A 24,783-nucleotide genomic window follows, 5' to 3' on the forward strand; every position below is an offset into this window, starting at 1 on the left:
AGAGTACTGTTATTGTTTTAGCAGAAAACAACACAATAAGCTATCTATGCTTCATCCACCATGGGAAAATGAACCTAAAATTTTCATACTGTAAGTGTGTAAACTTAGTGCTCACTCACAAGAGGGGCAAAAAGAAAACTAATCAATGATGTGTAATGTATTCATATGTAAGATACTGGTGACTTACACAAAACCTTGTTGCATTATTAAACACATACATAAAACAGCTTATTAAATGCTGTTATAGTATCTTCAATCCTTTTTAACATAGGATAACTACATGTCTTATGATGAGAACCACATCAACAATGTTATTAAACAAACAAAATAAAGGATTTAGAACTTAAAAATGTATAAAAAATTATAATTTTTGTCAACTTTCTTTAATTTTATGCTAACTCTTACACCTATAATAAATGCCTAAAATTCATAAATAATTATTAGTAATGGATGCTACGTCTGGAATACATATTCAATAAATTATAAGTTGTATTTCTTTTTTCTTTCAGAATATGTTTTTCCAAAAGTCAGTACAGAATAAATTAGGCCTAATAACATAATTTTGACAATTTCAGAAACTGAATATCAAAGCAGCTAGATTTGTGTGGGAAATTACTGACCATATGACGTTTCCTTGATTTCTGACATTGGAAAATGAGGTTTAAATACTTGAACAAAGATACTGATATTGGTGTGATATACAGTATGACATGACAGATAATAACTTCTACAGTTTGAATTTGGAAAGCCATGTTTGCCAAATACTAATAAATAAATGTTTGAAAATTATTCTACCTCTAATTATGATTCCTGTCTAATTCCTGAGGTTTGAACCCCAGTGAACTTATATAAAAATCACAAAGTTTAACCAAACTTTAAAGGCATTTTCAACAGAATTCTAAAAATGAGAATTTCATATTATATTTGTAGTTTTTAAGAATATATGTATGGTAGATTGTCAGTTTTCAATAGTGAAGTTAGATTTTGATAATTTTTTCATACAGTAAAAGAAATTGAAATATTTGTTTACTTATTTTCTCATATCTGTTTTAACTGTGATGCAGAATAATGGACTAGCCCTAAAGAAAATATTTGTCTTCGTTAATTATTGTCAACCAAACTCAAAACTTAAATTTTTCTAATGCATATCTGCTGGCAGAACACATACATAAAAAAGATTTACACATGCTCTTTTATATGTAGATGAATGGTACAAAATTTTTTAATCTACTCTAACAATACTCAGTTTTAGTCTGTCATGAAAATGCATGTATACTTCATTACAATGGACAGAACAAAGGAAGATGCAAATATACATTAGATAACATTCTGTACAACATATTAAAACTCACCAAAGTTTTTAAAAAGGTTTAATGTCAGGCCATAGAATAACATTATTAGTTTACTTTCTGAAAGTATTAAGTATGGTATAATGTAGCCCTAACTTAACTAAAGCAAAAAAAAACATAGACAAGTTAAAATGTTAATTTATTTCTTTGTTAAATATGGGCCATACTTACTCTCTGATAGATTATTTAGGCAGAGTATTCATGATGAAACTTTGTAGAATGGATAGCAACTGCCTATTGTGGAGATACAAGTGTAGAGGACAACGTTTTGAAAGTCATCCTCCACACTTGTGTCTCTACAACAGGCAGTTGCCGTCCATTCTACAAAGTTTCATCATAGGCCATACTTAATAAAAGCTTAACTAATGTCAGGCCTAAGATGAGTGAACTTGCAGATTTTGGTGTCTGCAAGTAGAATTTTATGTATTAATTTACAAATTCTGTATTTAAAGATGTACTGTCACAACAAAGATACTAATTTGACATCAAATCTTGCAAATCTCTACTAGTGTACAATACTAAAAAAAAATAAATAAAAAAATTAAAAAAACAAAAAGCCAATTTCCAGCTCATTGCAATATGCATGTTAAAATGTTATTTATAAAATATTTGTTTGATTCTTTTCGTACAGTTAGTCTCTTGATAAACACTAAGGTAAATTGTACTATTTTCAACTGTGTGATACATTACTTGTGTTGTTTCTGACAATTTAGAAGACATATTTTATAGTAGTCCAAATTTTCATGAGAAGAAACTTAGCACGTGATGGTTAAAAGTAGTTTTCCTTCAGTGAGAAATGTAACATTTAAATGTACAAAACTGTCAAGTAAGCTTACCTGAAATCCTGGTGTGAACGTAATGATACCAGCCCAGCTGCCAAGGGTTTGAAAGCATAGTTCTGTTTTCCTTTTTCATTCAGCTGTATACTTCAAAGAAACAAAAAATACAAAAAACAACACTTAGAGAAAATACTTATGATCATAATGGTTGTATGTTATATTTCTGACCATTTTCATTATTATCCAGTACAATAGCAATTACAGAGAGTCATGATATCATATGCCACTTGGATCAAGACATATTTACAAAATAGCACATTCTTACCATTTTTTTCATACATCATACTGTAAAAATACCTATAATATCTGCAATTCCAATTGATTTTTTATATAAACAAATTTTTTGACTATATTGCCCATTTCAACTTTTGGAGGAGGCTTCACCATTTAAGAATGTTGTAACTATGTGCAAAACATATATGTGGAAATTTACAAAAACTATCAAGATATTTTCTATACTATTTATAGAAGAATGAAATTAGTAGGTACTTGAGTTAAAATTTTCAAAAGTATTGTACATCATAATATGGCAGTGCTTTTAAAAATATCTTCCTTTACATCAATATTACACACAATAAATATACTGTTGAAACTCACTGTACCGACAAATGCTCGTCAGAAATGCAAAATTAACAGATGGAAACAATAATTACCATTAAAGAAAGCAAAGGAAATTGTGTGTTTCACAAATATTTCATGTATTATTCTGTTTTTATGAGTTCTTTAATTGTGGAGTTTTATCAAGTTCCTATGGTTTGAAATATTAATTAAATAATGATAAAATTTCCAAGTAAAGAACAATATATATTTCAATGACTGCTTGTTGCATACCGTTACTTATGTATCCTTAACATAAACTAATATATTTCAACAATATATTACCAAATATACCTAATAAACAATATCCATAAATAAGTTTATGACATATAGTGTACATGTATATAACCAATTATTATTAAACACTAGCATAAAATGCCCATGCCCCAATTGGGAATTCCAAGATCCCCTCATGATTCACAGAGTCCTCAATGTACTAGTCAAGGGCCTCGATTACCTTAACTACTGCTATAGCTACCCCAATGGGTTTCCTAAACTGATTTTTTCCATTTCTGTATCCCAAATTTAATCCAGTTCAAATCTTTTAAAATAGTTTTAATTTAGCTTCTCAAACTGGTTATTTTCATCCTCATGTGTTTTTATTTGAATTATTTTCCTTCTCGGAATTTTCAACATTTTCTGATTCATATCTTAATTCCCATTGTTTATTGCCATTTCCCAAACTTAGTTCAATTCCAAAATAAAATTGCAGAAAGCTTTGTAGAAAACTTACACATATTTTTCATTCAGTATGTGAGAAATAGAAAAATAATGTGATACTTTTCTATATACTACAGGAAACAGAATTATGGGACTTAAGGGATATAGGGCAAAAATTCTCCAAAGATTTGGGAGTTAAACCTAAAAAATAATAACCAAGAGCACACCCTCAGAATCCCCTTCTCATTGGTTTATAATTTAAGAATAAATTAAGTACAGTTTACTCCAATACACTTAAAGTACTCCCTTACCTCCTTAATGTAAAACAATTAAAATATTTTCTAAGCTCATCTCTGTGTTCTGCACTGTTTAAATGGACGATACTTGTGTCTTGTACTTTTGCAAGCATTTCTTCAAGTGAGGAGGTTTTCTTCAAATCATATTGGCCCTTTGATAGTAATACAATATCAGAAACAAAGATACAAATTTTCTACATCTATACTATTCATAATGTTGAAGAATATTTGCCAAAGTGAGACTTTATAGAAAATATTACAGTAGCTAAACAAACATCATGATTTATCACAGTATGTTGTACATTACTAATGCTTAAAAGAGCACATGCAGAAAAAATGCTTTAAAACTAATGACAAAAAATTAAAGATACCATAAATCAAATTTAACTATTGGTGGTATCATAGAGTGTATTATATAAACAGAGAAATTTCCATTTTTTATTAAACTCATTTTACGAGTTTGTAGTTAATCACAAGCTACATAAAGGGCTATCTATGCTCTGTTCACCATGGATATCAAAAACTGATTTCTAGCATTGTAAGTCTGCATGCAGACATACCAAAACTCATTTTAAAGAACAGGGCAAAATAACATAGTGAAACCACTTATTTCTTGTGTATGTGACACAAAAAAATACTTAAGTATTAACTGCAATAGTGGTGGTATTTAAACAAAAATTTCGTGACTTATGTTATTAAGAACAGTGTATGTATCATCAAATTGAGTCAAATACTCAAAAGCAATTTGATGATACATAAGTAATTTTGAAAGTACTGAATAGAAGGATAAGATGGTTAAAATCTATAATAAAGAAATTCCTTTACAATCTAGTAGCATCCACCAGATCAACATATATAATAACTTAAGATTCACAATATTCAGTAACGAATTTTTAGGATATCTCTTTTAGCTGCTGATCTCATAATGTTTCTGGTTACTTATTACAGACAATATTCACCACAATACTAATTTTACAATAATATTCTAGGATCTAATGTCAGGCCCTTTTGAAACATTCAAGCTTTAAATGTAATTGCACTAAATAGTTAATAAAGAACATTAATATCCACCTTTTTTGGTTATTCATTCATTCACAGAGCAGTTGCAGTGACTTATTTATTGAGCTTTCCAGTTCTTTGGTGCAGGCAGATGCTTGCACTGTTTTTCTGGGTAAAATTTTTACTGTGCATGTTCAATAAAGGCATACCAACAACAGAATTATAATATGACAAAATTTTGGTGTTTGTGATTAAAATTTGTTTGTATTATTCAAGAAATCCTGTATTTAAAGAAGCACTATTACAATAAAGACATTAATCTTAGCGTAAACATCATGGAGGTTCCTGTTAGTCTGTTATAATAATACTCGATATTTTTCTGTCATGATAATGTGCATGCACCTTATTACCTAAAAATATATTCTTGTATACGTTAGTTTTATAACAGACACACAAACAAGTACATTATTATATAAATATCACAATAATACGACATATAGTATATACCTTTCACAAGAAAAATAGAATTACAAATAATAATAAAAAAAAAGGACTGACCAGGAAACACGTAAAGTACAAAACAGCACATACAGAATTGTTCATTTAACCCAGTAACACTTCAGGTGAAATTAAAATTTGAATAAACAGCTAAATGTATAACAAAACAAAACATTAATACAGATGTAAAAGAACATATCAGACAGATACTACAGTAATTATATGAAAACAGGTAAGTAAAAAAATGATTTTCTTTAAAGAAGAGTGAAATTAAAAACAAATGTGTTATAATTTCCATAGCATTCCATACATGAGCACTACAGAGTTAATTAACCCTTAAACAATGGGAATGTTGTAGGTAACAGCATCAATTAATGATGGCTGCCATTTAAGGGTTAAATGGTAAATTCCATTTAGTAGGAGAAGGTATAAATACATATACATGAACTAAAACCTACACACTGAGATATAGGAAATGTTTCAGCCAAATACTTGAAGTGTATCATACATTCTATAATACAACAACAAAAGGATATGAAACAAGCATGAAAAAAAGCTAAAAAAAGCCTGCCACATTCACTAACTGATAACACAGTCAACCAAGTATAGAAGTCAATATAACTTGAATACTCACCTTTGCATATCTATGACTAATGTTTTAAATGATACACTAGATGTAAGGAAATATGCCAACAACACTCATCATCAGTTCTTGTTTGATCAAATAGAAGTATTCAACCACCTCTAATAATATAGCCATTGCCCAAAACTGCAAAGTAGCTTTTTGCAGCAATGGGCAGTAAAACATGAGCCCTTGAATGAATAGCTGGACAAGCTAACCAGTAGGTCATGCTTAATCGTACTGAAAACATTAAAATAATCAGTTGATGCAAGTCCTAACTGGGAATACCCAAGAGCAGTGAATATCACAATTAGTCATAAAACCCAGGACTGTATCCCAGCTCCTAAAACCACAAACACAGTCCTACTCTGGATACTCCTAATGATAGCAGCTAATTAGCACATGAAACACAGGATATAGACTAGTTAGTCATTAGCATCTAGTAATAAAAAAACGTATCTAATTAATAATTAGACATACAGTAGACAATTGTATAGGACACAAAAAATGGTCATGAAAATGAAAAGCCACCTGCAATCCTTTATATACTTAAAGCATTACAGGTAAAATATGTAATACAGTTACCAGATAAAAATATTACCTGTAACATCAATGACACACACACAGATACTGCAACAGATGCTGCTACACACCGTAGATCTGCATGAGTCGCTTTACAAATGCGTACAGAGTTTGATACTACTTCTTGTAAGTCATGGAACCGTGGAATGCCTGCAATGATTGAAAGCTCCAAAATGAGCACAAGCAATTGCAAGAAACACAACATATATATTGATAAAAGAAAATAAAAACAAGTTAACACAGAACAGTCCCAATTCCAATGCAAAACTCATTCTTACATTAAACAATACATATTAGTCTATAATTAGTGATGATGAGTAAACCCACTATATGTAAAAACGGCTCGTTTGGGTTGAGAAAACTTTTATGTAGAGAAGCAAACAATGTTGCAACCTTCTTGGTCATCATCAGGTTTACAAAGAAAGAGGTAACTGACTGATAACTGACCACATGTTTGAAGAGGGTTGTGTAACTGAGTGTAGGAATGTAGAGGGCGTGCTTAGTAGGAGTTTGATTATATTTATTAATATAGGTATAAAGGTGTTCCTTTGTATTGTTTATTTTGCGCTTGAGTTGTTGTATAAGTAAGGCTTCCTTAATTTTGCGTTTGTTTCTTTATTTAGTATTTGGATGTTTTCTGTGGTTATGTTGTGTTTATTTGATTTGCAGTGTTCAAAAATGTGTGAAGGTGACTTTTTGTGTTCTTTGAATCTGGTTTATGTTTTTCTACTTGTTTTTCCAATATAGAAGTCGTGGCAGTTATCACATTGTATTTTATAAATAATGTTGGTGTGGTGTTTGTCAGTGTAGTTTTTACATAGTACAGACCTTAGTTTTGTCTATTTGTGTCATAAAAATATTAGCTAGAACTAGTGATAAGTTGCCCATGCTTAGACCATTTGTTTGCATACAGTTTTGGTTGTTGAACATGAAGTTTGTCTTCATCGTGGTCAATTCTATGAGGGTTGGTAATTGGTTGCTGGGAATGTCCATTGATGGGTAAGGGTCTCAGATATAAAGTTCTAAAGCTATCTTGCAGGCTTCAGCAATTGGGACTTCTGTAAAGAGGGATAAAACATGTTATAAGTTACAAGTTAAAAAAAAAAAGCAATTAATACTGCATTACATCCACCACTATACTGGTACAGATATGTAGATGACACGATTGTGGGATTGACATCTACACAACACAAACTTAATTTTTCCAATCATATTAACTCTATACATCCCAACATTAACTTCACATGTGAACAGGAAGAAAGCAATCAAATATCTTTTCTTAACCTCAAAATTACAAGAACCGATACACAATTTAAAACAGAAATCCACCGAGAAATCATCCATACTGGACTATACATTCCTTGGGACTGAGTACATGAAACAAAACAAAAATTCAACATACTAAGAAACCAAATAAAAACATCCATAAAACTATGCTCACCAGATAAAATTAATGATGAATTAGACAAAATAAAACAATACTTCATCAACATCAATAAGTTTCCTCCACAAAGTGTCAAAAACATTACACGCACACACCTAGACAAAAAGCAAAATCAGCTAACAAAAGTAAATATATCTAATGAATTAAAAAAATCGCAAAACCATATACTGCTGCATACCATTTACAGTCATGTGAAAAAGTTAGGACACCCTATAAAAGCCTGTGTATTTTTGTAACATTTTTGGATATATAGATATTTAATCTCAATTGTAACAATACTGAGAGATTATAAAAATATAACTAAACAATTACAACTGAAGAAAAGACTTTTCAAGATCTTCTATAAATGTAATTCTACAAAAATGCATATTCTTACTGAGAAAAAAGTTAGGACACTTCCACATTTATTTCCACTTAAAATGGCTCAACTTACACCCTGGTGTATCACACCATGTGCACATGATTAGAAGATTGTTACTCAGCATTTAGAATGAGGCTTGCCCTATTTAAACCTCAGACAGTTTGGTGTGCTCCTGACTGTTGAAGTGAGAATGAGCACCATGGTTAGAGCAACAGAGCTGTCTGAAGCCTTCAGAAAGAAAACTGTAGCAGCTTATGAGTCTAGTAAGGGATTTAAAAAGATCCCAAAAGATTTTGAAATCAGCCATTCCACTGTCCGGAAAATAGTCAACAAGTGCAGAGCTTTCAAAACAACTGCCAACATGCCTAGGTCTGATTGTCCAAGCAAGTTCACCCTGAGAGCAGACCGCAAAATGTTAAGAGGTCTCCAAACACCCTAACATGTCATCACAGGACCTATAGCAGGCTCTGGCTACTGTTGATGTGAAAGTGCATGCCTCTGCAATCAGAGAGAGACTGCACAAATTTAACTTGCATGGGAAGTGTGCAAGAAGGAATCCTTTGCTTTATAAGAGAAACATCGAGGCCAGATTGAAGTTTACCAGAGAGAATGTAGACAAAATCCAGGACTTCTAGAATAATGTTCTTTGGACAGATGAGTCCAAAATTGAATTATTTGGACACCAGAACAGAGGACATGTTTAGCGTAAACCAAAAACAGCATTCAATGAAAAGAACCTCATACCAACTGTGAAGCATGGAGGTGGAAGTGTCATGGTTTGGGGGCTGCTTTTCTGCAGCAGGACCTGGACAGCTCACAATCAGAAAATCCACCATGAATTCTACTGTGTATCAGAGGGCGCTTGAGGATCATGTGAGACCATTTGTAAGAAAATTAAAGATGAAGTGGAACTGGACCCTGCAACACGACAATGACCCAAAACATACCAGTAAATCCACCATGGACTGGCTGAAACTAAGAAATGAGAGTGCTGGAATGGCCGAGTCAAAGTCCAGATCTTAATCCCACTGAGATGCTGTGGGGTGACTTGAAATGGGCTGTACATGCAAGAAACCCCTCAAACCTCTCACAGCTGAAAGAATTCTGCATTGAGGAGTGGGGCAAACTTTCTTCAGACCGATGTCAGAGACTGGTAGATGGCCACAAGAAGCATCCCACTGCAGTTATTTCAGTCAAAGGGGATAACACTAGCTATTAGGGGGTAGGGTGTCCTAACTTTTTCCTCAGTTAGAATATGCATTTTTGTAGAGTTACATTTACAGAAGATCTTGAAAAGTCCTTTCTTCAGTTTTAATTCTTTAGTTATATTCCTATAATCTATCAGTATTGTTGAAATTAACATTAAATATATATATATCCAAAAATGTTACAAAAATACACAGGCTTTCATAGGGTGTCCTAACTTTTTCACATGACTGTATTCCTGACATCAGCAGAAAAAAACCAACATTTGCAAAAACTAGTAACAAAATATGACATTCCAATTAATACCACATTTATTCAAATACCAGGCACAAAACTAAGGTCTACACTACATAAAAACTACACTGACAAACACCACACCAACATTATTTATAAAATACAACGTGATAACTGCCATGACGTCTATATTGGAGAAACAAGTAGAAAAATGGAAACCAGATTCAAAGAACACAAAAAGTCACCTTCACACGTTTACGAACACTGCAAATCAAATAAACACAACATAACCAAAGAAAACACCTAAATACTAAATAAAGAAACAAACATAAACAAATGCAAAATTAAAGAAGCCCAAAATAAACCAATACAAAGGAACACCTTTATTCCTATATTAATAAATATAATCAAACATCTACTAAGCACACCCTCTACATTCCTAAACTCAGTTACACAACCCCCTTCAAACATGTGGTCAGCTATCAGTCAGTTATCTCTTTCTTTCTTTGTAAATCTGATGATGACCGAAGAAGGTTGAAATGTTTTTTGCTCCTCCACATAAAAAATTTTCTCAACCCAAACCAGCTATTTTTACATATATATATTAGTCTATAATTAATATTTTTTCATTAAATTAAAGTTTTTGTCTGTAGTATCACTGCTCATCCATGTACATACAGATGTACAATGCATTAATTTTCTTTCTACTTGAAGCCTTAACCAAAATTTGTGGCCTGAGCTTACTAAACCAAACTATAATACAATGAATAAAAATTGAATTTGCTTTTCTGTTAATTCATTCAAAACAGTTCAAAACTATTCAAATTCTTACAGCAAAGAAACAAACATGGTTTGAAATAATTTGACTTTGCAAAATGTCTAATTAACAATTCTTAGTACAGTAATATTATTCTTATTAAATTAAACTTGTATCTTAATAATAACTAATTTTGTGATGGTCTCATTGCCTGTATAAGAGTCTTGCACTTTTTACTTACAAATCTTAAAAAAATGAATATTTCTTCATTATTGTGTGAAGTACGTTTCAATTGTCTTTTCTTTTTTTTACAAAATTTCTAAATGCTAATCTTTAACAAAGTATCTTAAAATGAAATACTGTGTGAGGCACCAAACTTTCAATATGTACAAACTACAAATAACAAGCATTTCTATTTCTTACCTAAAATTACAGCTCTAGAAAGAGCCCCACTGTCAGAAAAGGTGTTGAAGTCTACAGAAACTGGTGAGGAGCTGCCATTGTAGGAGTTAAAACAAAGATTGTTTTGAAGTAGCTCAACAGCTGCTTGATGGGGATTTCTGACATAGTTTTCTTTCTGAAGAGCCTGATGTTTAAGATACATAAAACAAGTGTTCTGCCTATCATTAACTGTTTCTTTATACCAAAGTTTTTGATAGAAAACAAAAATTTTAAGAGATACAAAACATTAGCTTAAATATTGTTGTAAAACCATGATAAAAATATATTTGGACGAGTATAGACTGTTGAGTATTAATCTTCTAGACAAGTATAGTTTATATTATATGAATAACTAAGGTTACAGTGGCTGGAATCAGATGACTATATATTTGCTAAATGTATTTTATGGAAACATTTTACACATCAACTTTCTAAAAATTAGACTAGTCTAATTCTAGTCTAGTCTAGGGGAATGCAGTGGATAATTTTAACTGTACATAATAACACAAAGTTGTATCTATTCTTCTATTCTCATTTTATTTTGTCTACTTTTCACATTCATCATGCCTTTTAGACTCTTAGATTTTTCTGTTTCAAAACCTCTTTTATACTATATTTACAAATTAAGTAGTTTTTACTATAAAATAAATAATAAGAATCAGTGGTTAGTCTTTCATAGGTTTTCAAGTAGCAAAAATCCCAAATTTATTTGCTAACTTCATGTTAGACACTGTTTTACAGGGAATTGTAGATAAAATCTTTAAATGCTGCATCAAGCACACTGAACAATACAAAGAATGTGAATTTTTTCATGCCCACATTCTTATTCAGTCTATTTTGTTATGGAACAGTGGTTCTTAATTTGGGTTCAATTGAACTCCAGGAGTTCATTTAGTCAGTCTCAGGGGTTCGGCAGAGGTCAAGACACATACACTGCGTGCGTGTCCATTCCGTTCACCCCACTCGTATGATTCATGACGTCATGCTCCACTTGGCATCATTGGCTGTGGCTGATCACGTCACATCACTTGGTCTGAATATCTGTGTTGCAGGGAACTTTGTGCACTTAGCAGTCGACTAGTGACTGTAGTAATCATGCATCATTTGTGATTTTTTTCCTTATTTTTTAATCCCTTCATACTAACTATGTTGAGCAAAAACAGAAAGTGGTCAGACAAATACGTACAATATGGATTCACGTGTATAACGGAACATGATGGGAGTCAGCGTCCTCAATGCATGATTTGCAATGCCAAGTTGAGCAATTCTAGTCTAGCACCAGCAAAACTAAGAGAACACTTCCTAAAGCTGCATGGAGATTGGAAATACAAGAACACAGCACTTGCTGAATTCAGGGTAAAGAGAGCCAGGTTCGATGAAAAGGCTACTTTCCCTGTTCTCGGCTTTGTACCCATCGACAAACCGATCCTCACAGCATTGCATGAAGTTGCATACTTGATCACAAAGCAGGACAAACCACACATCATTGGTGAAGCACTCATAAAACAAGCTGCGTTGAAGATGGCAATTATCATGCTGGGAAAAGCTGCTGAAAATAAGTTATCCCAAATTCCTCTTTCAACTAACACCATCAGCAGCAGAATAGATGACATGAGCGATAACATCTTGGCTCAAGTAGTTGCAGATCTGATTTCAAGCCCAGCAAAATTCAGCCTTCAATTTGACGAGACTACTGATGTTTCCAATCTAAGCTAGCTTGTTGTATTCGTACGCTATGTGAAGAATGATGAGGTAAAAGAAGATTTTTTATTTTGTAAGCCTCTTACAACAACAACTAAGGCAGCCAACGTGAAGAAACTTGTGGATGACTTCTTCAGAGACAACGACCTTTCGTGGGATATGGTTTCTGCAGTTTCTTTGGACAGAGCTCCAGTCATGCTGGGATGAAACTCTGGTTTTGGTGCACTGGTGAAAGCCGATGCACCACACATCATTGTAACGCACTGTGTTCTGCACAGGCATGCATTGGCAACAAAAACCTTGCCTTCAAAACTGGCAGAAGTATTAAAAATTGTAGTGGAATGTGTGAACTTTGTGCAAAATAGTACCCTGAAACAATACATCTTCATAAAGCTGTGTAATAAAATGGGCTCTGAATTCGAGGTACTTCTGTACCATTCTAACGTTCGGTGGTTATCCCAGGGAAAGGTGCTGAATTGTGTTTTTGCCATGCGTGTGGAATTAGCCCTGTTTTTTTACGAGAGCACCAACAATGTCATGCAGATTGCTTCAAAAAATCTGAGTTCATTCTCATTTTGGCATACATGGCTGATATCTTCAATGCTCTCAATCAACAGATGCAGGGCGGTGGAGTCAACATCATTGAAGCGGAAGAAAACCTGAAGGCTTTTCAAAAAAACACTTCCGTTATGGAAACGATGAACAGAGAATGATAACTTCGCAAACTTTCCCCTGCTGGACGACTGTGTAAGTAAGATCAAAGATGTGTCTGAAACTGAGACATTTCTGCACCCAGGGAACTGAAGCAAGCAATTGCCATGCACTTAGATGAGCTCGCCAAGTCTCTCAACAGATACTTCCCCACCAGAGAGTCATATTCAGCATGGGTGAGACAGCCGTTCACGTTTAGTGTTGGGACAGAAATACCTCGACTAAATCATTGAACTTCAGCAGAGCCAGGTTCAACAGCAACTTTTAAAACAATAACGCTCTCAATGTTTTGGTGTCACCAAATCGTAGCGTACCCTCTTATTGCTAAGAAAGCTCTTGAGATACTTATACCGTTTGTTACAACGTATCTTGCGAGCAATCCTTTTCGAGGATGGTAGACATAAAAACAAAGAAAAGGAACAGACGTTGTTGCAAAAATGATATGAGAGTGTCACTTGCCAAAGTGAAGCCACACATCTCTGAACTTGTTTTTAAAAGGCAACAGCAAAAGTCACACTGATTTGCAGTAAATATTCATTGAGTTATATTTTTCTGTGTGTTTTTGTGTAGTATATTTAGCTTAATCAATTATACAAAACTTAAATAAGTGCGTACAAATTTGCAATTCCTAATCTAAATGTATCTGAATGTGCAGAACAGATGTACATGTACTTACAAGGTTGATTGTATGAGACTGAGTATAACCCTCTGTGTCATTTAGTTCTAGAAAACCCTGTTTCTTCCAAGTTGCTAAACGACTGGCAAAATCTAATTCATCAATGACTCCAGCCCACTGAAGCAATGATTCTAGCACTAGAAACTATGAAAATAAATTAAAAAATAGAAGTAAATAATTTTTCACCTATTAAAATTGCAATAATATTTTCATTTATATTAACAGATGCATTGCAAATTTATCAAAATTTATGTTTTAGGAACTTGTAATTATTACTCTTTTCACTATATATATATATACCCAGAGCTATGTTAATTTACAATTAACTTTAATACTAAGTTTTGAAAGTTCCTAAGTTAATCTAAGTCTTAATAAAGAAAATGCAGAAAAACTCTTGACAATTTACAAAAGACTTGAAACACTGAAAAGAAACAACTTTTAAATCCAGTATTTTGAAGATGTTATGTTGTTACATGTATGTTTAAAACACTTTACAGTTTTAACTTTGAATCATGACAATTAATTCTATGATTAGTTCAAGCTTAAATTTGATCAAATATCAGCAGTTTATTTAGTTAATACCCAATGAATCTTCTAAGCTCTGTTTTCTTTTTATCATACCTTATACAATTTTCACCACTCTAGAGGATTTGAAATTATCTTATTTTCTGACTATTTTGAGAATGTAGCTTTTCTTCTGTAAAAATAAGATATACATCTGCCTAAAGCAGAGATGCCAACTATTTCAAATGACTGAGTGTAATGATTGTAGACAGAGCCCTTTATCATTTGCGGCTACTAGGCCTGACCAATGTCTCTAAGCTGTTTATTATTATGTTATTATTATTTATTACTGCTATAGATTGCTCATTTATGACTGTTTTGTGTATGTAATAAATAAATTTAAAAAAATTCTTTTGAAATTATGTCTTAGTTAGTTCAGAGTAACAAACATACTGGTAAAACAACATAGAACATGCACAAACAGTAAGCAGAAAAAGCCTTTGTGTAAGGACTAGTTTATATCATGTTTATGACACTTATTGTAATAGTTTTGCAGCTGTTGCAGCCTTTGCTTTCATGAGAATGTCTCTGGATGGTTGGGAGTTATAATAACATTGTCCATTTGATTGCATACACATCTTGTGTGTTGTAATACTGCTCAAAACTGAGATGCTCAAGTTTGGTCTGAACTTGCTTTTGTTTTTAGTCACTAAACTAAATATCCTTTCACTGTCAGCATTAGAATGGAAGATTGTAAGAATTCCAAGCATAACCCTACACAGAATGTCATACTTCTGGTTGCCATTTCCATCCTTAACTGTAGACAGCTGAACCCAAAACTTGTCAACATTCAACTGAAGGACAGTTTCTGAGAAAGTATCAATTTGATAGTTCAAATACTGCCCTTCCAACTTGTCAATAGTGTTGTGCTCATGTGTATTGACAAGGACAGGATACCTGTCTGTGAAGAAGCATAGAGAAGAGAAATCTTTGCTGACTTTCAGTTTTGGATCAGCAACCTCTGCGTGAATCACAAGTTCATCATTTAGAGAGAAATGTTTCATCATGTAATTTGTAGCTGCAATATAGTATTTCTTGACACTGGTGTAGAAGCTGATCAGGTCCAGATCCTTTTCATATTTAACAATGTATTCCTTGGCAGCATTTCCAATAGAAACTGCCTCATCAGATTTGTGTAAGGTTTCATTGTTGTAGTCAAGTTCAGTGATGTTGCCTAAAAGATATTCTGGCTTGATGTATCTGACAAGTATATTTTTAACTTGTGTAATCAGAGTTCTATGCATAATGTGTATGCAAGGTTCTTCCCTTTGCAACATCAAATTGGCTTGCTCAAATAGAGGAATTGCAGACTGAAGAAAAAGACAAAATAACCAGTTCATTTTGTTGTCCAAGAAAACTGTTAACTTATCTAACTTGCTCTGTGCATAACTCTTCTTGGTTACTTCCTTGCTAGCTTTTGTTTTCTTCTCTTTTTTTCATTGATTGTCTCTTCTTTAGTTCAAGGTTAGACTGCCTGAACATATATTGAGTTATATAAAATGTTTCTTTGTCTGCTTTTGGAGACTGTTGTCTTGTGTCCCTGTGTGGCTGGGAGGGTGTCTTGACTGTGTCTCTGTGTGGCTGAGAGGATATCCTGACTGTTAAAGTCTTGCCGCCTGATTGAGCTGCACGTTTAGATCCTTTTGAATCTAGTTTTTCCTTTTCACAGTGAAAATACTTCTTCAATGGCTTCCACATGCCCAATATTCTGTTGAGGCACACCCCAAGTGATAGCCATCTTGTAGAATTTTTCTTGTTTCTTTGTCATACAATCCTTGAAACTCTTTGAAATGTTGTTTTCTGCTAGCACTTTTGTCCAGAAAATAGTAGATATCTATCAATATATCAGAAACTGGGCAGGGCAGTTATCTGGAAGCTTTCTGGGCAGCAATATTCATGAGGTGACAGGCACAGCCCATGCAGTGAATGCTAGGCTGTCGTCTTGAGATGTGTCCCATCACACTTTTACCTATACCAGACATAACTGAGGCATTGTCTGAAGAAAAACTAAAACAGTTTTCCCATGGAATTTTCTTTTTTGTCACTTCGTGGTCCAAAAGCTTGAAAATATTCTCTCTTGTTGAAGTTTTTTTCCCTTCCACCATTGTCAAAAGAGAACAAACAATTTTTCCAAGCAAAGGGTCAAGATATCGTACAACCACTGGATACAGTTTTGAGTCATCCATGTCTGTGGATCCATCTGTGGCTAAACTGTAAACACTGTTAGTAAGTATGCTTGAAATCATTTTGTCATCTTCAAAACCCAACATTTGTACAATGGCTGTAATTTTGGTTCTAGCACAGCCATATTTTTTTGCTACATCAGAGCCTGGGAACATTGGCTACAACTAGGGGTAAATTATGAGCAATGACAAATTGCGTGAACATCACATCTGCATTTATGGTTTCATATTCTGAATTCTTACTCATAAATCTCGTTATCTGCATTGTTTTTGCTTTGCCTCAGCCTTTTGTTGGTGTGGTGCCGATTTTGTATGTCTGAAACAATCGTTTATCCCGCCATGCACCACAGAAAAATTGATGTGACAAACTGCACAAAACGCATGACTGTCACTGACTTTTGATGCAATGACCGGATAGTTTGCACTATACTCTTTCTTAAATTTGTGATTCACAGTTTTAATCCTTTTAGATTTGCCAGAAACAAGACAATCTGGTGAGTGAGACCTCTTTTTTTCCCATCTTGTGAACGATCGCATTGGTGTTTCTATGCCGCTTAGAAAACGAGAAATACCCATCAACTCGAGAGCTAATTGGCTGATGAGCACTGATGACGTAACTATGGATTCCCCCAGGTACCCAGTATGGAGAAGTACCACACTCAAACTACTGGTAGACATTGGAGATACAATTATTTTTTATTATTTCAAGCACAAACATGATTATCGCAAGTAGCCATTTGACTACGTCTTTTATTTATTATCAAAATTTCTTGGCATTTCACTAGAAATTTTTTTTCACCCCTTTCAAGCCCTGGGGGAACAATTTATCAACTTTATTGTATAGGCCTATATAATATATAATAATGTGGGAGTTGCAACAAGTTGTAATATTTGTCTGTATGAGCGTATAGTCGTAATGTATACACCAAAATCGTAATGGTTGGCATTTCTGCTAAAGGAGTAAACCATGCCTATACTACAATATTCTATACAACTATCAATCAATTTAAAATCTCGGCAAATTAGTTCAAAAGACAAGGAATACCACCACTCAATACCAGAGCACTGAATGAAATTTTAATACATCTACAGACTTACACTTTCTCTTTTGATATAACAAAAACTGATGAAAAAGTGACTGACTAAAGCCTGTCCAATTCCTTGTGCAGTACATACATAAACTTAAGTTGTTTTTTTTTATTAAAGGCATTTTATTGGCTAAACCTGGCTGATATTCCTTATTAAACATTTACAAATGTCAAGTAATCTCTCTCTCTCTCTCAAAAAACAAAACAAAACAAAACAAACAAACAAACAAAAACCTGAAAATGATTGCAGTGATGATTAGAGCAGATGAATCAAGGAATCACAAGTGAAATCTTTCCCAGTGTAAAATAGTCTTTAAAATTTTACTATGTAACAATATTTAAATGCAATTCAAATATAAAAACATAGTATTGAAAATCTGTTCTAACATTCAGAGTATTTAAATAATCTTAAATAATTTATGTTATTGTTTATTTCAAATTATCTTTGCAACTTACCATTTGATCTCCATTAAAAGTCCAATCTCCTTTCTTCCAGTGAACTCGATGATCATCTTGAATAATTTTGCTATAATCCAAATCTTCCAAATTGTAATAGAATTCACATTCATCTGGTGTTAACCATTCTGTAGCTATACCTAAGGCATCACCTATTACTGCTCCATATATTAACCCTAAGAAACAAGAACACTAAGTATTCTGTTGATAATTTATTTTAATTATTAGGCCCATTCCAACAAAAAATTCAAATAAATTTCATTCTTAATGAAGTTTAAAATATCTGAAATTAAATAATAATTAACTGCCTTTTAATTTTTTAAAAATATGCACATTTTCAATAACAGTAGTTAAAGAAGTTTATTTCGTATTTGTAGTAACTTAATTCACAAAAGGCATTTATTAATGTGCAATGTAATAATATTTGGTGTTATAGTAAAAAAACTTTCAGTTTTTTCTGGTTGTACATTGCTTACAAATACCACTAAATTAGTTTAGTCAGATGCCATTTGCATTTACTTTGTAACACAACATATATGGTAATCATTTAAGTTTCAGCATATCAAATATTTTTAATTTATTTCTATTGGTATTGTTGGTATTATAAATATAACACATTTGTATGAATAATACTTTAGAAGTTTCTCTTCTTGCCTCATCAGATTCAACATACGAGGACTTTCTGTGCTTACAAGCTTTCCCTGATGCTTTTTCATTACAAAAAAGCTTGAGGTTGCTAGTTTTTACACTCATTTTTTTTTAATTTAATAGTTTGGGTGAATGCAATACTAAAAAAAACCAAAAAAACTTGTATTACAAAAGAAAATAACATGACCAGTTGAAAACTATATTTCTGCACTTTACTAGCTCTTACAGTTTGAACCAATTAGTAAAAATACTACCAGAGTTTTTATTATTTAAAATAGGTTGAATCTTTAGAGCTTTGATTTATGCACACATCTACAATAATTTCATTAAAAAAAAAACATTTAAGGCTATCCAGATTTTATTTTAGCTGAAGAATTTACCTTTTAATAAGGATATTAACCTCAAATTAATTATGAGTTAGTAGTGAAGAACTACAGTATCAAGCTATATCACTATCACCACTCAACCTATAATGATAAAATATCATACAATGAGATCATGTTATTAGATTAAAAACTGGGCAAATTTTAGTTCAATATTAAATGAACCCAGAATTGTAAAGTTTGAAAATCAAATAATCTTGAACACTGAAAGCCATTTATTACAGCATAACACATATCAGATATTTTGAATAAAGTGGTTGTAAAAGCTGAAAAAGAAAGGAGAAAAAATGAATCAAATACTATGAAAGAGTTACTGTTAAAAGTGTCATCAGCCATAGAAGCAGTTAGCTAAGTGGGTTGAATGAATCAAAAGGAAAAGTAGAAGACAAGTTACTCGGAGAAGAAAAATCACACAATAAGAAAAGACAATGGCAAAAGCCCTAAAAACGGTTAGAACAAGTTAGAGTATAATGAGACTGTACAGAGCAAATTAGACCATTGTACAGGTAAGCAAGGAGAGAGAGAATGAATACAGAAAACAGTCTATCCTCTCAAGTCAACCAAGTGTAGAGGAAGAATGTGTGATCATAGAAAAATATAACTGGTCCTTGGTAATAAAGATTGTTGGAGAAGGTTAAAACAAAAGTGAGAAAGATGGCTCTGGCAAGTAAGGGAGTTAAAAATTGAGCAATAACAGAACTCGTATAGCAGGAGTAAATCCAAAAGAGACACCAAAAGATGGAGAGACTAATTTCTAAGAAGGGCTAGATGAGATAGGAGATCCACAATCACATCTCGAGATTTTGAGACATGATAGGCAGACAACTCAGCTTGGTGACCATGCATCCAAAAGAGAAAGTCTAGAATCAGAAAAACAGAAAGCCTAAGAGCAAGTGCTTTCCAGAATTGGGGATGGGGGGAGGAGGAAACAGCAGAAAGATTTCCGAGTAATTCATGATAAAAAGACCAGACAGATGAAAAAGGAGATAATGGCAATAAACCTGTGAAGCAACCACCATCAAGAAGATGTAGGAAAAAAGTAACCCCTAATCCAGAGACTAGTTACTGGAAATGGATCAGAGGCAGTGGTGGAAAAATGTATCCATAGGATTGGCTGATAAAACTTGTTACATGTTCTGCAATCTGCATAAATATAGAACCCCATACATGTGATCAAAAAGGGACTACAATTATACTAGGGAGGTGTAGAGGGCTCCAAACAGCAGCAAGTATTGGGAAAGAGGAACATCCAGGTTCTTGGGTCTTGTGGAATATATATACAGTAAGTTACTGTGACTACAAGAGGGAAAAGATGACAGTGGATCTCTGGATCTGTGCTTGCACTGACAGGCCAGAAATCACTGAAGGGGACACATATGGGCATTATCAAAAGGGGATCAAGTAAAAAGAAAGGACTCCAAAGAGAAATCCTCTTATGTGGAAAGTGGAGACACAAATGGTGAGGATCCACAGCACTCTCAGTCTGAAGTATGTAAAGTGGGTTGATCTTGCCATGCATACAAAATCAGAAAACCCCATAGAGCAAATGAAATACATGGTGGAAATTTGAAATTGATTTGGATATTTGAATCAGCTGCCACAAATAAGATAGATCCTAAGAAGAAGAGAGGTTGCAAGGGAGGAAGTCACAATGGAAGGAGCAAACACAAGCCAAACATCCACAGAGTAATAGAAGAAATAACAGGTCTTAAGAGTGTAACTAGCCAGCAAAAATCTACTGGACTCAAAGAAAAGAATAATGCCAAATCCACTTCAAAGAAACAGGCTGAAAACTGAATGTATGACCATTGTGAGCAAAACCTAAAGAAATAAAAGATAGGCTGACAAATTAGTATGTGGAGAAAAAAAAAAAGACCTCAAACTAGATTATTTAACACCAGGTACAGCATCTACTGCAGAGTGAAAAATAACATCCATCAGGAACAAAAGGAAGACTACATTTGGGTCAAGTGGAACAAGAGTGATGACTGGCCACCAAACACCTGTTTTCATAGGAACAACAAAAGAATAAAACCTCTTATTAAAAGTGGGTTTGAGGAATTTTCCAATGAAAATCAAAACAGGTGAGAAGGAGAGTAGAAGGACAGAAAAATGCTACTGAGAACCCACCTAAGGAACTCATTAAGTTGTAGCAAAGGGAATGCACATGTGTATAAAGAAAACTAGTCCCAAAACCTGCACAGACAATTCTCATGAATTGCACTAGTTCAAGAAATATTCAAGAAAGTTAAAGAAATATCCTCAAAATAACACCTCATAAAGAAAGGAGGAAAAGGTCAAAATGTAAGGCAACCTGATGAAGTACATCCCAGAAACAGAGAGATCAAGTTATTTGGGAGAAAAATGAAAGAAAATTAAGGGTTAGGTGTAAAATAAGTACATGTCAGTTGTGCGAGTAAAACTAATAGCATTGTAATCTAAAACTCCTAAAGGAAGGAAAAGCATGCAAATAAACATAGACATTCAGTAACAGAGGAAGATGAGTAGATGACACGAGACCAGGTTTGTCAGATGATTTTCTTGAATTTTACCAAATAATTTTTCAAAATTTACCAAAAATTCTTGGATATTACCAAGTTAAAATAAAAACATATAACTCACCTTATTTTGTTAAAAATTAGATGTTTTTTCTTCTTCACCACTATACAATTTAGCTTCTTTCATTTTTTTTGCACAATTTTTTCAGACAGTTTTCATTCTTTACATGCCGTGTTTTATAAAAGATTTTTACCATATAATAATATATTTAGCATTTCCATACTTAGACGAGAACCATTTTTTACCTTTATATTGTTTACCAAAGAGAACAGCCTTTCTACTACAGCTGAAGAATGAGGCAATGATAAGTTTATCATAAATTTGGAGATAATTGGGAATGAAATTTATCTCGACATTTTTTTGAGAAATATAATACCAGTATTTCTCTGGTTCTGAAATTTCATTCTCTTGCAAAGTTAACTCTCGTCATTCTCTATTCATATTTTCATACTCTTTTTCCTCAATAATATTAGGAAATTTCATGGCCAATGGGATAACTGAATGTGGCTGTCCTTGAGACACATTTTCTGGATCTAAAGCTTCAAATAGCTGTAAATACTCAAACATACCAGACGATACAAACCATTTGTACACTTCTTTGCTTAGTTTGACATAAAAATTCAATGTCTTAAGTTGAAATTCTTTGAGTTCTTTGGTTTGAATCTTGGAAGAATATTCTAGAAAGATACTTTCAGTTCTTGCTCCACGATATACTTCACTTAAGGGAAGGTAAATTGAAGGATCATTGATGTTAACCTTAGATATATCTGCATCTTTTAGTACTTCTCTTTTAATAAAATTACCAAGGATACCTTTCATACTACTGTTGATGAAGGTATGTAGCCTATGAATTTTGAAGCTCTCAGCTTGAAACTCTAAATTTATTTTATTTACATATGACAGAATGAAAGTTAAAAATGCAAAGTATATTTTTACAATTGGATTCTGTAAATATTCTAGTATTGCAGATGTTCAAGTCATCCCATCTAGTAATGCTGCTGAAATAAACAATAAGACAAGTGCTGGCCATGGATTCAGTAGTCTTTCTACCACTTACTAAAGTAATAACCATCTAATATAGCTGATGTAAAATATTTTTAGGATCAGTTTGGGTAAATTTCTGAAATTCTGTACATTCAGATAATTTCTTTGGGCTGTTTGACAAATATGAATAAATATTCCTAGTCAGCTTCTCTAAGGAAGTTGGAAGTTCAGAACATGCATAGCATGCACATAAATCCATTGAATGGCATACACAACTTTGTACAAAGAGATATGGCACTTTCTGCTTTAGAAGACTTTGAACACCACTTTTTGACCCCATCATTACACTTGCATAGCCTATCAGATTTTTAAATGGGATTTCATGTTTTTCCAAAAAAATTCACAATAGAATTGTAAATGCCTTGGGCATTACAGCAATTGATTTCCAAAAGAGTTAAAACCTTGTCAACTGTTTTTTTGAATATGACTATCATAAAATCTAGCTACTAGAACAAGTTGCTTTTTTGTAGATAAATCTGTACTTTCATCAATAATTAATGAAAATTTAATATTCTTTTATTGTGTTTTAAGAATTTCCAAATATTCCTCACCATGGCATTATGAAAAATAGTTGTTCCTTTTGTTCTTGCATATTTAATTCCCTTAGCAATTTTAAAATCAGGGCATGCATTAGATAGAAAGCTTGAAAGATGATCTAGTATTTAAATGGGGAAATTGTGTTCTGCCACAAATGCACACATTTTCAGTTCAGTGGAAGCCACCTGAGACATGCTATATGAAGAAGTAAAAGGCCATAAGAAATCAGTTACTTTAGAAATCTGGGCACTTGCTTTAATATATTTCAAATGTTTTTCATTGTCAAGATGTTTCTCAAGTATGGTAACACTCCCAGATAAGTCACAACTGCATATTTTACAAAATGACTTAAGTTTTTCGAACTTCAACTAAAACAGCTAAACTTAGGATCATTAAGCCATTTTTGTGGCAACTGACGTTCCTGTTCATAACTAGGCTTATGCAGGATGACTTTCTACTAAATCACTATCCTTATCCCTCATTTTCTTAGCCATTATGATCTGTGAGTTAGGTTTAATGTAAATTAAATAAAACTATAAAAATTAAGCAAAATACAAATTTAAAATTAAACAATGCATTACAATGTAAACAAATACTGACACTTAGGAGTCACAACTTACAAAATCATAACAATAGCTACAATGTATGAAAACAAGACTAACACAGCCACCAGTAGATCATCGTTGTCTGAAATTATCTTGTGCCTACACGATTAGCCTTTATAAAGCATTATCACAAGGTCAAATTTCACAAAAAGGAGGTAATAAATTTGAAAATCTTTTACTGGCCATGCAACAGCTAAATTAGTAAAATTTATCAAAATTACCAAATTCAGTAACCTTACAAAAGAGAGAAAGAAAAAAGGAGGAGACACTTAAAATGAAAGAAAAGATTCAAGTGACAAATGTTCACATAACAAGAGGGCTGAAGCAAAAAAAAACAAAAAAACAAAACAAAACACAACTGACGAAAGAAAAAGCAAAATGATTCGCCTGTGGGTCATTCCATGTCAAATCATCCAGGGATCTGCAGGTGACTCCCACAGAATGCCTTAAAAAAATTCACATGTGCTCATTTGCCCATATAATGAAACATTGTCAAAGATTAAATCAATATCTCTAATAGTTTCTGATTTACAGCCCTGTAAAATTTAGTTAATTTTTTTTTAATTTTTGACAAATTTATTTTCGAGCAACTTTGGCTGCTTAAAGCTGCAAGAGTAATGGTGGTAGAAGGCTGACATTTGCTACACTGACTGAATTAACCTTACAGAATTCAAAAATGGTCTCAAACCAAGTTTATCTCTTAGGATTTGCATGGTAAGGCAGTAAAATCACCTGAAAACCCA

At 32.9% G+C, this 24,783-nt stretch overlaps 2 protein-coding genes across 6 annotated transcripts in view; both read right to left on the bottom strand.

The window, feature by feature from the left end:
- Positions 1–24,783, bottom strand: part of LOC143236826 (uncharacterized) — a 39,228-nt gene that overhangs the window by 2,526 nt on the left and 11,919 nt on the right. For 3 of the 5 annotated variants that reach the window (XM_076475428.1, XM_076475429.1, XM_076475430.1), the window contains exons 4-9: positions 18,265–18,440; positions 13,974–14,117; positions 10,868–11,030; positions 6,462–6,592; positions 3,757–3,893; positions 2,186–2,275 (exon numbers count right to left, since the gene is read on the bottom strand). In XM_076475428.1, coding sequence (XP_076331543.1) covers positions 2,186–2,275; positions 3,757–3,893; positions 6,462–6,592; positions 10,868–11,030; positions 13,974–14,117; positions 18,265–18,440 — 841 coding nt within the window. The remainder of the gene's footprint in view (positions 1–2,185; positions 2,276–3,756; positions 3,894–6,461; positions 6,593–10,867; positions 11,031–13,973; positions 14,118–18,264; positions 18,441–24,783) is intronic. The other 2 variants (XR_013019764.1, XM_076475431.1) reach the window with 2 other exon arrangements.
- Positions 14,906–16,000, bottom strand: LOC143236827 (uncharacterized). The gene has a single exon (XM_076475432.1). It carries the CDS (start codon positions 15,875–15,877, stop codon positions 15,014–15,016), a length of 864 nt encoding a protein of 287 aa, XP_076331547.1. The 5' UTR covers positions 15,878–16,000; the 3' UTR covers positions 14,906–15,013.

The sequence above is a fragment of the Tachypleus tridentatus genome, chromosome 13, assembly GCF_004210375.1.
Source record: "Tachypleus tridentatus isolate NWPU-2018 chromosome 13, ASM421037v1, whole genome shotgun sequence".
Taxonomy (NCBI): Eukaryota; Metazoa; Arthropoda; class Merostomata; order Xiphosura; family Limulidae; genus Tachypleus; species Tachypleus tridentatus.